Raw genomic sequence first — 16529 nt, 5'->3', positions numbered from 1 at the left:
ATTTTGACTTGTTCTACTATGATTGGAAAGAAATTCTGTTTTCTAAAAGTCTGACTCAACTTACCCAACTTTTTTTTCTTTTAATATGGGAAATGTGAGATTCTCCTAGCAACTGAGATTTTGGCTTTTATGAGATCACCTGGAATGAGAATTTAGTACAAGGGAGTCTGTCCTTTTTTATTTCTCATTCCTTTATGATAGAAACTAGGATACCTATCATTTCATAAGTTGACTCTTTTGGACATTGTTCTGCATTCAGTCATTTACATGGGAAAAATCTTCATCAGCAAGGATTTATTGCTATGATGAAGCCTGTATTAGTTTCCTGTGACTGCCATAACTGATTGGCTTAAGGCGACAGAAACTTACTTTTTCACAGATATGGAGGCTACAGGCTTGAAGTCAAGGTGTCAGCAAATTGATTCTTTGTAGAGGATCAGAGAATTGTTTCCATGTCTGTCTCCTAGCTTCTGGTGGCTGCTGGCAATCTTTGGTATTCTTTGGGTTGTAAATGTATCATTCCAGTCTCAATCTCCATCTTCACATGACATTCTTTTCTCTGTATGGTGGTTCTCTCATCCTCAGGGATGCCTGACTCGGACAGTTCTGAACCCTACATATACTACATTTTTTCCTTATACATATCCATGATAAAGTTTAATTTATAAATTAGGTTCAATAAGAGATTAACAATAGTATGTAATAATAAAATAGAAAAATGTATTGGTGTACTGATGCAATGACAGTGGATCTGATCGCCAAATTGGCTACTAAGTGACTGATGCTCAGTAGCATGCACAGTGAAAGTGATTATTCACATGCCAGACAGCAAGGCCACATGAAATTTCATCATGCTACTCGGAACAGCATATAATTTAAAACTTAAGAACTGTTTATTTCTGAAATTTTCCATTTAATATTTTTGGACCATAATTGACCAAGAAACTAAAACGATGGGAAGGAAATCCACCGATTAGGGGTCTACTGCATGTTTGTGTCCTCTCATGTCCATCCTATAAAGATGCCAGTGATTGGATTTAGGGCTCATTCTGGACCAGTATGACCTCTTTCTTTTTAACTGGCTGTATCTACAAACATTCCATTCCCAAGTAATGCCACATTCACACTACTAGAAATTTGGACTTCAATTTATCTTTTTGAGAGACACAATTCAACCTTTATAATATGTTATAAAATATAATTATTATATTTATAATCATTGTAAATATTTATAATATGTTAATATAACAGGGCCTTTACACATCTCAAATAATGGTCAATTTCATACAAATTTAAAACTATACTAGACCATTTTAAGTACACCACATTAGTAAAAACTTTCAAGTAAGAAATAGTAAGCATTGCTAAAGATCTTAAGCAATGATAATTCTTACTATGTAGCAGTATACATTAGTAATGTGTACATACTGAGATATATCACTTCCACAATATGTACTCAAGATTCCTAGAGATGTTGTCCATGTGGACTAGCACACATGGGCATAATGAGTAATGCTCAATTTTCTGTGAATTCTTTAAGCTTTATATTTTGACATTGTATATGTCACACATGTCACACCTTCAAAAATAATTTATTGAAGAAAAGGCTTTATTACCATATTATGCTTACAAAGTATTTGAAACAAACATAACAAAGTTCTCAATTTTATAAGTGTTTTTCTGTATCTTCCAACTTTTGCAGCCTTTTTTTCCTACTCTTATTACATAATGCCAAACTGAATATTGTAAAAGAAGAATTGTACATATTATACAATACCAGGAAAAAAACTTGGCTTTTTGTTCATTCTTTCTATTATATTGGAGTATAACATACATGCAGTGCAGTGTATATTCTCAGTTCCTGAGTATATAGCTTGATGAGTGTTTACCTTCGTACATAGGTAACTTAGATCAACAGATAGATACTTCTAGATACTGAACAGAATTCTTCCTTCTCCCTCCCAGATGATTGATTACATCTCCAAACCAGCCACGATGCTGATTTTTATCACCTTTGATAGTTTCTGAACTTCCCATAAATAAAATCATACATTATTACCCCTGAATTTTTTTTTTTTTTTTTTTTGGTGGGCCTGGGGTTTGAGCTCAGGGCTTCACACTTGCAAAATAGGTACTCTACTGCTTGATCCACACCTCCAGTCCATTTTGCTGTGGTTATTTTGGAGATAGGGTCTCAGGAACTATTTGCCCAGACTGGCCTTGAACCACTACCCTCCCAATCTCAGCCTCCTAAGTGGCGAGGAGTGAGCCATCAGTGCCTGGCTACTCCAACTTCTTTGTTCAGTATTATTCTATGAGATCTTTTCATGTGGCTGTATCATAAGTTCATTCTTTTTATTAATATATAGTATTCTTTCTGTTAATCCTTATTTTAAAAGCTTTATTTTTTTTTGCCAAAAAGATTTTTGCATTGTAAAACCTTTGCGAAGTTTCAAATATTAATTTTTATAATATTCTTATTCCTAGAAATTAAGCTCTGTATCTTCTTATACACATTTATGCATCAGAAATGGCAACTATTTCAAACCAAAGAAGACATTTTTGCCTTTATTTTTTATTAGTTAATATATCTTAGTTATAAGATATATTAAATTTATGTTTATTTAGTTTTTTATCTTTGTTTCATAACCCTGTGCTCAGTGCAAGAATATTCCAAGTATAAAGACTGTAGATCTTTAATTCAAAGTGAAGAAAAGAAAAACAGTAGCAGATGAGAGAGTGTCTTGTATTTTGTTACAGAGAGAAGCTGCATGAGGCCAATAATGAATTGCAGAAGAAAAGAGCCATTATTGAAGATCTTGAGCCAAGATTTAACAATAGCTGTGAGTTTGTTCTAATTGGCATTATTAGCCAAACACTACTCTAGTGATAATGAGTTTAGGTAGCTTGTTTCTTTTAGAAATAGGCCCTTATTACCTATTCTAGCAATTAAAGCATCCCTATTTACAGAAAGAATACATCATTATCTTTACGTCTTTTCTTTTGGTGGTATTGGAGTTTGAACTCAGGATCTTGCATTTGATAGTCAGGTGCTCTACCACTTAAGCCACACTTCTAGCCCCAATCTTTAGGCCTTAAATTACTAATTATATTTATGAATTTTTACTTAATCATGGATTCTAGTGAATATCACATGAAGCTGGTATTTTTGTAGTGTCGTTCCATGTACTATAACCAAACTTGCACTTCTGTTGATATTTATATAGCTTGTCCTTATCCTTTTGTATGGAGGCAAGAGGATTGGCTTTTACTTTTTTTAATCGTATAAAATATACATATCAACACTTAACCATCTGAAGTGTATAGTTCAGTGACTATAATGCATCACCACTACCCATCTTTAAAACTTTTTCCTCATTTCCAACTAAAACTCTGCACCCATGAAATGATAACTTCTGGACTGAGGGCATGGCTCAAGTGGTAGAGGATCTGTGAAGTAACCACAAGTCCTTGTGTTCAGTCCTCAATACTAAAGGAAAAGAAAGATAACTCCATTCATACCTCTCCCCAGCTCTTGATAACCATAGTTCTACTTCCTGTCTTTGTGACTTTGACTGTTATAGGTAGCTTATATAAGTAGAACCATAAGGATATTTGTTCTTTGCTATCTGATTTGTTTCACTTAGCATAATGCCTTTTTTCATTTTCACTTACCAAACTGTCCACATGTTGTAGCATGCATCAGAATTATGACTGAATAATACTGCATTATATGAATATACGTTTTGTTTATTTATTAATCCATCAATGAATAGTTTTTTATTTATACATTTTAATACTAGAGTTCTTGTTTAAGAAAAACTTTTTGTAGAAAAAAGTATGAGTTCACTTTAAAAACAAAAATTATGTATAGGAATAAAATCTCTTAAGGCTGTTAACTATTTATTACTAATTTATTAGTTAAGTATTTTAAAAGTTGTTACCATCTGTTTTCTTTTGCTTTTATAGTACTGGGTTTTAACTCAGGACTTTATGTGTGCTAGGCAGGTGCTCTACTGCTTGAGCTGTGCTTCCAGTCCAAAAGGTGTTATAATCTAAAAATACCTTTTTTCACTCTGTCTGCAGCCTTAAAAATTGAAGAATTACAAGAAGCTTTACGAAAGAAAGAAGAGGAAATGAAGCAAATGGAAGAACGATATAAAAAATATTTAGAGAAAGCCAAAAGTGTAAGCATGAATTTCTAACCATGTTTCCCTGAATTCTTAAAATAGTGTACTTAGCTTAACATCTCATGCAAAGAGCTATCGAGAGAAGAACAAAGGACATCTTCTAATGAAGCAAAAAATCTGAGAGGCCGGGCGCCAGTGGCTCACACCTGTACTGCTAGCTACTTGGAAGGCTGAGATCAACAGGAAGCCAGCCCAGGCAAATAGTTTACACGACCCTGTCTTGAGAATACCCAACACAAAACAGGACTGGCAGGATGCTTCAAGTAGTAGTTCACCTGCCTAGCAAGTGTGAGGTCCTGAGTTCAAACCCCCTGCCAAAAAAAAAAATCTGAGCAAGAAGTAGTGCTCAAAATAAATTACTCCACAGACTACTTCGTGGTGGCAGCCACCACTTCAGCCATTAGTGACAATTAACAGCACATGGTGTTAGAACCAAGCCCTAGAGCCTCCTGATGAAGTATCAGTAGTGATCAAGCTAAATCTCAGCAGTCCTTCAGACCCACCTTCCAGCTTAAGGGAAAATGAGGCTGTTGGATCAAGTTAAATAACACCTTTAGGAAACTATCAGATAATTCAGCTTTGGGGATAGAAGTCAGTGTCATGAGAAACAAAAATAGGCAGCATAGTGTGGAAAGGTATAGGAGACTATTCTGTTTTAAAAGAGTCCCATCTAAATGCCAGGCACGGTGCATTATTCTTTGGTTCCAGGATTGGGGACAGAGAGGAAATATGGACTTACTTGGATCAAATAATGACAGTTTTATAGCATTTTTATTTTCTTATAGATGATACTACTATTGTAATTGTATAGTGTAATATCCTCAATCTGAGGATATGCATGCATACTGAAGTATAAGGGTTTTATGTGATAACATCTGTGCATTATTTTTAAATAGTCACCAAAGCAAGCATGCATATGCGTGTGTTTGTGCTTATTTGTGTGTGGAGAGAGAAATAAGATATGGCAATGTAACAATAGGTGAATATAGGTTAAGGATAAATGGGTTTCTGTGGTTTCAAATTTTCTATAGGTTTGAATATTTTGATAGTAAAAGTATTGGGGAGTAAAAAAAAAAGTGATGGGAGGAAAAATATCTCTCCCCAGTCCTTTCCTTCCTCATCCAGTGTTATACCAAATGCTCATGCCCAAGCCCAACTACTGGCAGAGGAGAAGATGGGGCACAGTGGTAAGCCACCACTTAGGGCCCACTCTAAAGTGCCTGTCTATGTAGAGGCCAAGGGCTAGCTGAACCAAAGCAGGGAAGGGAGAGGATAGAGAGCTGCCAGCAGTGTCTACTTAGCAGTGTTTATTAATTTTAAGCCGGAAATACTTCTTAAAGTAATTGATTCTTATATATAATTCAAAAGTTGCAACAATTAATATTATTTCGCATATTTACATTTTGAAGTGTCCATGTAAGGTACCCTTTGATTCTCATAGGTTCATGTTTTGGGGTTTGGTTTTGTTTTGTGTGGTGCTAGGATGGAACCTATGGCCTTATACATGCTAGGCAAGTGCTCTACCACTGAGCTACACCCCAGCCCTCTTCTTTTTAATTGATCTCTTACATACTGCATTCTTTAAGACTTTTAAAGTTTTTCTTTTATTACTTTTGCAGGTTATCCGTACTTTAGATCCTAAACAGAATCAAGGAGCAGCACCAGAAATACAAGCTCTTAAAAACCAACTCCAGGAACGAGACCGATTGTTTCACTCATTAGAGGTAGGTCACTGTAGTGTGCAAAAAAATACTAAGGTTTTTGATTCTCTGTTTTCTGAGAGCCTTGTTGTTATATTTACAATTCTATCTATGGACTTAGGCAACTAATTGAATTTTCTTTATATTGAATTAAAGAATTAAAGAATTTATATCTTACATGTTTATATGTTTTTGTTCTTTAGAAAGAATATGAGAAAACGAAAAGTCAAAGAGAGATGGAGGAGAAATATATAGTTAGTGCCTGGTACAATATGGTAAGAAAACAACACTTAAGAACATAATGTGAAATTCAGTGAAAACGTTATTAAATTGCCTTTCCTATAGAGGTAATTCTACAAAAGAATCTGAAAGTAATCACCATTCTAATACACACTAACAAAGCTCCAAAGCTGACCTTAAGGCTAGAAACAGATATAACAACTATCATAAACAAGGATAAAGTGTTGTGAAGACATCCCCATTCCCAGAGGATGCAAAGACAGAGGCAGTTTAATTTTTGTTCCTCAGAGCCGTTTATGGTAGGAAAGGGGACATCAGTAATACCTAAATACAGGTGCAGTAGCTCTGCTTTGTGGAACTGTTTTATTTAACCTCTTCAGGCTGGGACTTACATTATAGATAAGTTAGCTCTCCAGTGGATTTTGGAAGACTTAAACAGATGAACGATGATCAGTTTAGAAACTGAACGTCACAACACAACAGAATTTCCACAATATTTTAGGGGAAATAAGTGCTCATCAGCATTATGATCTGGATTTAAAGAGCTGTGAATTTTACAGAATGCTGCACCTTTTCATATCTTTTTCCCAATTTTGTTTTGTCGTCTTTTTGGTTTTTTTTGCCTAATGGAACAACTCTGCTTTTTTTTAAATGTTAGTTTTCTGAAATTGAAGCCAGTTCTCAACACACGTACCATTCCTTTCAACATTCTTCCCTGGCTTTATAGCTCTGGTATTTGCAAACAACCATTGTTTTTATTTTACTGTTAGAACTGGTACTATCTCTTAAAGGTTAGTGTTGCTGCCTAATAAATAACGTTGTTTTGATATTTGCTAAAAGTTCATAAATTTCATTGACATGGTATGTCCACACTTATATCTGCCTTGGTCAAAGCTATGTATTTAAGTTTTTATCATAATTTTTTAAAAAAGACATCATTTTAGAATATTACTATTAACAGAGCCTGAGGGTGTGGCTTAAGTGGTCAAACACCTGCTTAGCAAGTATGAGGCCCTGAGTTCAAACCCCAGTACTGCTCCCTCCCCCAATAGTTATTATTAACAAATAAAGATGTCTTGAAAATTAAATTTTAAAAATGGAGCAAAAAGCCCTCTTTTCCTTAACTCTCTGGGTGTTAATTCTGTCTTCTTCTGTTCTGTCTCTTCTTCATCCTCCTTGAACTTAATAGTCTCAGTCTTTTAGCACTGTACTTCATCCTCATTAGTAATTTCATTTTCTTGATTTTTTTTTTTTTTTAGTGGAACTGGGGTTTGAACTCAGGGCTTTGCGCTTTCAAAGCAGGTGATCTACCAGTTGAGCCACACCTCCAGTCCATTTTGTTCTGGTTATTTTGGAAATGAGGGTCTTGTGAAGTTTTTGCTAGAGCTGGCCCCAAACCACGATCTTTCCAATCTCAACTTCCCAAGTAGCTAGCCAGCTCTTTATTGATTTTTTTATGGCTTTACTTTTTTTTCTTATTTGTTTATTCTGTAACAACTATGATCTCTCCTGCTAAGAACAATCCTCATTTTTAACTCTTCGGAATGAAGGAGTAATTCCAAATAGACTTGCACAAGTTATGTGCAATTAAGATAACCAGTAAAACCATCATGCTTGCATTCAGAAAGTTCTGCATCTCAAGACTGCTTACATGGAAGTGAAGATGATGAGTGCTAGGAAAGAGTATTAAGTAGCTCAGAGAATAGCTTTGTGTTGTTCATTGAGATCTTAAAAAGTATATAGAGGGCTGAGGGTAGAGCCCTTAAGCACAGAGGCCCAGGCTCCACAAAAAAAAAAAAAGCACTTGCAAGGCTGGGACAGTAGGATTGTGAATCCAAAGCCAGCCTGGTCTACATAGTGAATTCATAGTCTACTTAGGTTACATAGTGAGACCTGTCTCAAAAAACAAATAACAAAAAATATTCTGGATTTTCTTATTGGGAAAATGTATATTTGGGTACATATGACAGACTGAAATTATATTAGGAATGTAAAACCATGACCAGTGTTTTTCTGAGACACTATAACTATGGATAAGTAGACTTGTCTTATAGTTGTCTGTATTCTGTGCACTATTACTTCTTTTTTGTTGTTGTCAGCCTCCACTTCTTCCTGTCAGTTTCCCTCTGTCCAGTCACTGGTGAGATTTTCCAACAATCTCAGTTCGTAAAGTTTCTCTGACTAGAGCTGTTCATTTGTTTATTAAAAGCAAACCAAAATTCTTTTCCCAGTCTCCTGCCTTTATTAAAATAGTGCTAGCCATTATTGTTACTGTTACTGTTCCTCCACATTCTGGAATCACCCTGGAGATTTCCCTCCTCCTGCATAGGTGCTTTTGCCCAGCAATTGTGCCTCCTCTTTCCTCAAAGGTAGTAGGTGATCCTCCTGTCTTCAAGAGAGACACCCTTTGCTCTTGGTTGGGCCCTCTCTTGTGGGCTGTCAGGAACTTCTCTTAATTTGTTTGCGAATACAAGTCTGCGTTGAAGTGAAGAAAAACAGCATAGTGGTATGTATACTACCTAGTGTGACTTTTCATCTTAAGAAATAAGTACGTTTGTGTTTTCCCTTTCTAAGTGGTTTCCCCAATCCATGTGAATCAACTGCTATCAATCAGGTGCACTTTTTTTCCCCTTGGAAATTCCCTATGCATTTGATTTGAAAGGGAAGAATGATTGAGGATGGGTAATGAATTACAAAAATCTGTCTATTCTTTTGGTTATTATAAATTCAGAAAACTAATCCCTAATTTTTCTAAAGGAAGATTTGTTCTTAATTGTTAGAACTAAAATGCTTCTATAACATTTTAATCTATGATGAGTAGAATTAACATTCCTAATTAATTGTACTTTGCTGTTCAGTATATAAATTCTGCATAGTGAAGTTTTCTTTTGTGAGAATATATTGCACTGCATTTTCATTGATTACTTCTGTTTTAATGTTATAGGGAATGACTCTGCATAAAAAGGCGGCAGAAGATAGACTGGCTAGCACAGGTTCAGGGCAGTCATTTCTAGCTAGGCAAAGACAAGCAACCAGCACAAGAAGATCTTATCCAGGACATGTCCAACCAGCCACAGCAAGGTAGAGAAGTCTTGCCATTTGGAATAAAAAAAAACAACCTGCATTCAAAACATATTTCTGTTACATATAACATTTCAGGAAATTCAGCCAGCTTATTTTTTGTCTTCTAAAAAAGTCAATATTTAATGTTTCTCATTTGAGGACTTTTTCTCTCTCTTATATCATTGTTTAGTTTCTTTGTCCTTTACTTTTTAGTCCTTTCAGTTCCTTTTAATGTGCCAAAAATTTGTAAATGTACAATTAAAAGTGTTGTATATTAGTGTAATACTTTTCTTTGTATGAAAATGTTATCTTCCCTAATGGTATAGGCTTTGTAATGAATTAGATTTTCTGCCAATACACATTTATATTCTTTATTGTGCCTATGTGTTACCATGCTTTATAAGAATGTCTTTGTTTAAAGGGAATTAATCTTTTTATGATGTATTAGTCTACATTTTCAATTATTTTCCAAATGCACTTCAAATAACTTACATATTTACACAAAATGGTTGGCAAGTGCACTTTTTTTTTTGAGAAAACTTAAATACATTGGTAGAATTGCTAATCAGCTCTTTCCTAGGACAGAATTATTTAGAGGGGGAAAATGAGTTTTCACATTGTTTTATAGGACATTAAATTTGTTTTTAAGATTTGGAAATAATTTCTAAAACATAAATATGTAAATTTCATTATTTTGTGCTATTCTTTTTGCAGGCAGAAGTGAATGCATTTGATGAGGTTATTTTGGGAGAAATTACAGAAGAAAAAATGCAGGCAGTATATTATTTTTTTTCTTGCTTTGGAATATCTTAGTAACTAAGGGTCAGATTCTAGCCATGTGCTTAACATTTATAATTTGAATTGCTCTCCACATATAAAAGATTTATTTTTCATCGACTTGTAAGCAATAGGTAGCCTTACTTTTTTGGGCCATTTATTGACTTTACCTCATTTGTTTTACTTATTCATTAATCTCTTCAATTTCTCAATAATTCCTAACACTTGTATCTTAATGCCAGTTGTTATGATCAGCACATGACAGATCTCTACATTTTTTCTTAAGTCTATCTACCAGTTCTGGAATTTGTTAGTGAGTAAATATTCTTGTTGTTTGGTTGCTTGAAAGTGCTTACATTATAAACCATGTCTATTTACATTGATGAATGGCTGTCAAGTAATCATTGTGAAGCACTTTGTCTCTATAAGGTGCTGTACAAAAGCAGGATATCATTCATTTGAAAATGAGCTGCCTCTGTCTGTCTTTTCCCATATTGACTTATGTATTTGGTCCCAAATTATATTTGAATTCATCTCCAGCCTTTTTATATCTTGCACCATGGCACATTTTTTTTAAAGCAAAAAACTTCTGAAATTAGGTTGGGGTTTTTTTGTTTGATTTTAAATAGGTCACTTAATAGGAGAATGTTATTTCATGTACTTGCAATTTGGAAGTTCAGGTTTCACACAGTTATGTATATTAAATATGACTTTAAATCAAACTCAGTACACTTAAGAATTTTCAAAATCTATATTCAAGTGCTTCATTTTGAATCCTTGCTTCCTCTTTTATAAGAAAGCTAACCTAACAATTTGTAGTACTTTTTTGTTTATATTTTAAGACAGAGTCTCACTATGTGGCCTAGGCTGGCCTTGAACTTGAATTTGTGATCCTCCTGCCATAGTCTCCTGAGTGCTGGGATTACAAATGTGTACCACCATACCCAGCTCTCATAGTATTTTTATTCTCAAAAACCATTGTTGAAGGGAAGGTATTAGAACATGCACAGAAATGAATCCATATATTGTGCAATTTCTTTTTTATGTTAACTGCAAAACGTCTAAGCACAGTATGAATACTTCTGCCTGGTAAGACCATACAGCAGTAACAGTTAATAATAAAGGAGGGAGCCATGTGAGTAGAATACATTTTGGAGTTTTAGGCTAAGCAGATTAGGTCAAGATATCAAATCTTTTTCTTCCTTTTTTTTGTTTTTTGAGATGGTCTCACTGTGTTTCCCAGGCTGGCCTCAAACCCCTGCACTCAAGCCATCTTTCGGCCTATGCCTCCTGAATATCTGGAACTATAGGCTTGTGCCACCACTAATGTGTCAGGTTTGACAATAAAAAATTAAAAATGATTTAAGATGGTTCTTACCCCCTCCTTAAAGATTCAACCACTTTTTAAACAACTTAGGATGTGAATCTCTGCCTTGATAAAATGAAAATTATTAGGAAATTATACCTATACAATAAGGTAAATGAAAACAAGATACTCTAGACTACTCATCAAATGAATTATATCTGTGTGGTCAGAGGTTTCAATTTTCATTCTCTATTTACCATACCCTGGTCTCCTCCCATCCACCTACGCAGATATTTTCTCTGGAAAGGCATCAAGGTTTTAGTAAGAAGTTTTCTTTCTTCAGCATGCTGTGATTTTAGTGTTTACATTGATAACTTTTTCTCTCCTTTACTGTGCCTTTAAAGTTTGATATATTGTTTTAGAAGAAATTACATTTCCAGACATTTTATGATGTTTAAAAACAAAAATGAGACAGGCCAAAAATAAAATCTGACTGTGGCAAGAATCCCCTTCTCCAGCTTTGGACAAAATTTATGACATTTCTCTTTGTCTGATCATGATCAATAACTTTTCGGGTGGATTGTGATGATGCATGATCTATCTATCAGAAGTTAGAAGAGGTGAGGAGCTTGGTTTAGAGGTGGGCAAAACTTGATGTTTTTCATGAGCTTCTTGTGTACAGTAGCTTTGTGGGGCTGTGTGCTTATGCAGCAGAGCTAGTTCTGGCGTCAGCAGGGGAGCCAGGACAATGGCACTGTGTCATGCTGGGGTGAGCTGACACTGTTGCAACCGAGTTCTCTTAAACAAAAAGCTTATTTTCTATGCTTTTTATAAACAGGGTAAGAAAATACAAAGTAAATTACTAAAAGACATTAGAATTTATGTTCTACAGTATGTATAGGAAAAGAATCCAGTACATATACTAGCATATCACATCTGAAATGAAAATAAATAATTGTATATATTTTAAGTGAACTTTCAAAAACTGGATATCTTTTTATAATTTCGTTATTTGATAAGAACCAAGAAAAAGAAGACCCTAAATAAAAGACCTATTTTTCAAAACTTATCAAGACTGAATTATTTCTGTTACTTGTCTTTAGCTTGATGAAATTGGCTTAATGAGATGATTATATTATTTATAGTAAGGATAATATTGTAGTCATTAATTTTCTTGAAATTCTCTTAGTTAACAGAATAAAAGCTCAATTGTACAAAATCAAGCTTAATGTTACTTAGTCAGAAACAGCCCACATCAATTCTTACAAAGAAATGAAAGTCCATGGTATGCAGAGATCAATGGTGAAAGATGAGCTGGGTTGAAGAGAAGATTCATTTTACTTATGACCTACTTTATGCACATCTTTTCAGTTTGATTTAATCTTACTAAGTAGTGTCTCTTATTCTCATACAAACATTCATTTATTGTTTTAATAACACTTTTTAAAACTTTAAAATCTATACCAATGTAAGAATTATCTTAAAACAAAAGTCTAGCTGTGCACCAGTGGCTCTTGCCTATAATCCTAGCTACTGGGGTGGCTGAGATCAGGAGGATCACCATTTGAGGCTAGTCCAGGCAAATAGTATTTGTGACCCCCATCTCTAAAATAACCAGAGCAAAATGGATACAGAAAGTACTGGACAAGCCAGTCATCATGGTGTGTGCCTGTAATCCCAGCGCTTGGACAACTGAGGTAGGAGAATCTTGGCTAATCTGGGATACATTCTAAGACCCTGTCTCAACCAAACAAAAATAAAGAATGTACTGAACAAAATAAAATGGGATATCAGAATCTATGGGAATGATTTTTATCACATTTAAATTTTTTTTCCTTTTTATATGTTGAGAGTTTTCCATTCAATAATGATAATCCCTTTTCTGTAGATCTGTCATAATTGCAGCTTATTTTGGTAGTTTTCCAGCCCAGTTTCATTACATTTAGAAAGAGGTTTCAGAGCTTATTCTTTATATTTACTTGAATATCTTTTCGATATTTTTTACAAGAGGGCTGGTCTCAATGTAAACATCCAGTTTTTTTTTTTTTACTTTCAATAAGGAATATTTAAGTAACTGGTATATGTTTCTCTTATTTAAAATATCCAGTTTTAATATATTAATGTTCTTAAGTTTTGTAATAAGTACTCTTCTGTTCTTGGAAGCCTAAATATCATGAAATTGTTTGGTACTGGCACAGCTAATGTCTACCCCTTCCTATTCCCGCAAATTATGAAAGTACTGATGTTTAGTATCCTTTTTATATAACAAAGGACAGCACAAATATGATGATATCCATCTCAACCCATGATTATGTCCTTGGGAAGTGTATACTTAAGATTTTTGAGCAGCCTTTCATCTCACCAATTGATATGTATTATCTTCTTTATGAATATAAAAACCATATAGTCTATATTTAATACTGACTTTGAACATGAATATCCTTGAATTCTTCTCATTCCACTGAAATAATAGAGAAGGGGCATTAGTTTGAGAAACAAAGACCTATGGCAAGTATGAATTTTAATAATTATGGGGTAATCCTTAAATGCTTCCCAAAATTTTTATATGTATTTATAGATAAGTATATACATATACATACATGTACACATATCAGGATTTATTTGTACTTCTGTCTCTTCAGTATTTTTCTTTTTGTATCTTCTAGTAATACTCTGTAAGTTTAAGTTTGCATGTGGTATGTGAGACTAGAAATTGAAGAAAGTAACTGAAGGCTGTTTAGGTCCGTTCTAAAGAGTAGAATGGATATTGGCATAGAAATGGCCTAATGACAGATACCTATATTCACTCATAAAATGAAAACATACAGTAACTTAAATGACCTTAAAGTAACAGTTTACATAAAACATTGTCATTATTATATATTCATTTGAAAAGAATAGACAAAAAAATCTAATTTCCAATTGTCCTTCTTTTCATCGAGTATTAACTAAGCACATCATGCAACTGTGTGTGTTTATCAGAGGAGGAGAAAACATTTTTCTTTTTGAGTCCTCCTGAATTATACATAGTAGCCCAACAAATAGTGTTGAAAATGAAGGCAAAAGTGGACATTTTTGAAGCATATTCGAAATGAGCCTTTGTGTGCTCTGACACATTACTACCATGCTCAGAATCAGGTGTTTAGGGTCTGAAGATGATATAAGAGGTGTGCACAACCTCAAATTTTTAGGTCCATGGGGCTCTCAAATCCTGAATTACATACATCCACTTTAAACTTAAAGGAAGAATTAAATATGAGAACACCCTTGAAATGAGAAAAAACTATCAAAGCATGCTGAGGCTTTAATACATGCAGAGAAGACTTCTGAACAGGCTCTATCACTCATAATAGCTCTGAATTGACAAAAGAAAGTAATTAGCTTAGCATTGTATTCTAACTTGGTGGAAAGAATCCATGTTTATTGTTGATGTATTTGTAAGCTTATGGACAGTAGTTGCATACGTTCCATAATATGTTTATTTTAGATACATCAGTATTAGAGACAAGTGTCAATATTATTTACTATTCTAATCACTTATTGATAATTTATACTTTACTGCAATTCTTACAGCACGTTACTAATATTAGATGATTATTTTCCCTCTCCTATTTTTCTGCGCCATTTTCTAATAATATGTTAAAGCCAGGAATCTGAAGTTCTAAGTCTAGAAATCTGTTATAGCTAGGCTGGGCTACTGGATATAGATTACTTTTTATATGCCACATTAAAAAGTCTCTTTTAAACCAGGTACAGTGGCTCTCACCTGTAATCCTAGCTACTTGTGAGGCTGAGATCAGGAGGATTGAGGTTTGAGGCCAACACAGGGAGATAGTTCCCCAAACCCCAACTTCAAAATAACCAGAACAAAACAGACTGGAGGTGCACCTCAAGGAGTAGAGTGCCTGCTTTGCAAGTAGAAAGCTCTGAGTTCAAACCCCAGCCCCCCCCCCCAAAAAAAAAAAAAACCTCTTATCACATAATAGCTTGAAGACAAAACTGGTTTGCTTGTTTGTTTTGTGGTGCTGGGACTGAAACCCAGGACCTCTACACACCAGGCAAACTGAGCTACATCCCCAACAAGCCAAATCCTCTCAAATGCAAACTCACTAAAAACTTCATTTCCTGGAGTTGTATTAATAACCTAGACTCTTCTGGTTAATCAGACTTTCTTACCTTTTAGGGGGACTGTCTTCTAACTATAAACTGTCCCTAAACTTTAAAACTTTCTTCATCATTGCAAATACCCAAAGGGAAGAAGAAGAAAGCCATACTCCAGGAGCTGATGAGTCAGAGAATCTGAAAAATAGTAGGGGAAAGGTGATGGTAAAAGGCATGCTACAAAAATATACTTAAGTTCTACAATAGATGTGGTTCTAAACTTGATATTTTCTTAAATTTATACTTGTCAAAGTTTTTGCCTTGTTCTATTGAGAAAAAAAATTTTAGGAGCCAGAATTCTTCCATTTGTATCATGAATATATTAGTTTTTAAATCATAGTCAAAAGCACTGAAATATTTGTAACATAAACACTAACACCTGATTATTACCAAAGAATAGGAAGATTTACTCATGAGAATATTTAGCTTGGGGCTGGAGGTATGGTTCAAGCTACAGAGTACCTGCCTAGCCAAGTGCGGAGCCCTGAGTTCAAACCTCAGTACTGCCAATCCCCTTCTACCTACAAAGGAGGGCAGAAAAAAATTCCCTCCAAACAATGGCAGTTTTGTTTTTATCTTGTTTTTACATAAGATACATGTTTTTAGTTTCAGCAATGGGGCTGAGGATGCAGTTCAGTGATTAGAGCGCATGGTTAGCATGCACAAGGCCCGGGTTCCATCCCCACCACCACAAAAGCAAAGTTTCTGTAGTGTTATCCTCACCTACCCTGCCACCCCACTCTACTGATGAGCTTTGTTTAGGCTGGATACGTAAAGGAACACTTTTCTAGATAGTCTAGACTGACCTTCGAGGATGAGAGCTGCCTTTTTTCCTTCCCAAGGTAAAAATTTTAAAAATTACAAAGCTGGGTGTGGTAATGCACATCTATAATCCCAGTATTTAGGAGGCTGAGGCAGGAGGATTGAGAGTTCAAGGACAGTCTGGGCTACATAACAAGACCCTATCTCAAACAAAAATAACAATAAGAATCACAGCCACATGAGGACAAGATACATTGTTTTGAATGTCTTCTAACTAATTGAATGGATGAGTCTTTTTTTAAACGCCTTTACTTCTACTGACTTCTTGTT

The 16529-nt window shown here is 34.6% G+C and overlaps 1 protein-coding gene across 4 annotated transcripts in view; it reads left to right on the top strand.

Annotated features, from left to right (window-relative positions):
- Positions 1-16529, top strand: part of Hook3 (hook microtubule tethering protein 3) — a 113789-nt gene that overhangs the window by 87613 nt on the left and 9647 nt on the right. For 2 of the 4 annotated variants that reach the window (XM_074054578.1, XM_074054576.1), the window contains 5 exons: positions 2761-2843; positions 4087-4187; positions 5810-5914; positions 6094-6165; positions 9075-9211. In XM_074054578.1, the coding sequence (XP_073910679.1) occupies positions 2761-2843; positions 4087-4187; positions 5810-5914; positions 6094-6165; positions 9075-9211 (498 nt within the window). Of the gene's footprint in view, positions 1-2760; positions 2844-4086; positions 4188-5809; positions 5915-6093; positions 6166-9074; positions 15548-16529 lie in introns of those variants that run through there. The other 2 variants (XM_074054577.1, XM_020184692.2) reach the window with 2 other exon arrangements.

This window comes from Castor canadensis, chromosome 14 (assembly GCF_047511655.1).
Source record: "Castor canadensis chromosome 14, mCasCan1.hap1v2, whole genome shotgun sequence".
In the NCBI taxonomy this organism is placed as follows: domain Eukaryota; kingdom Metazoa; phylum Chordata; class Mammalia; order Rodentia; family Castoridae; genus Castor; species Castor canadensis.
The sequence above is the reverse complement of the archived record's forward strand: the minus strand, read 5'-3'. Positions and strand labels throughout refer to the sequence as shown.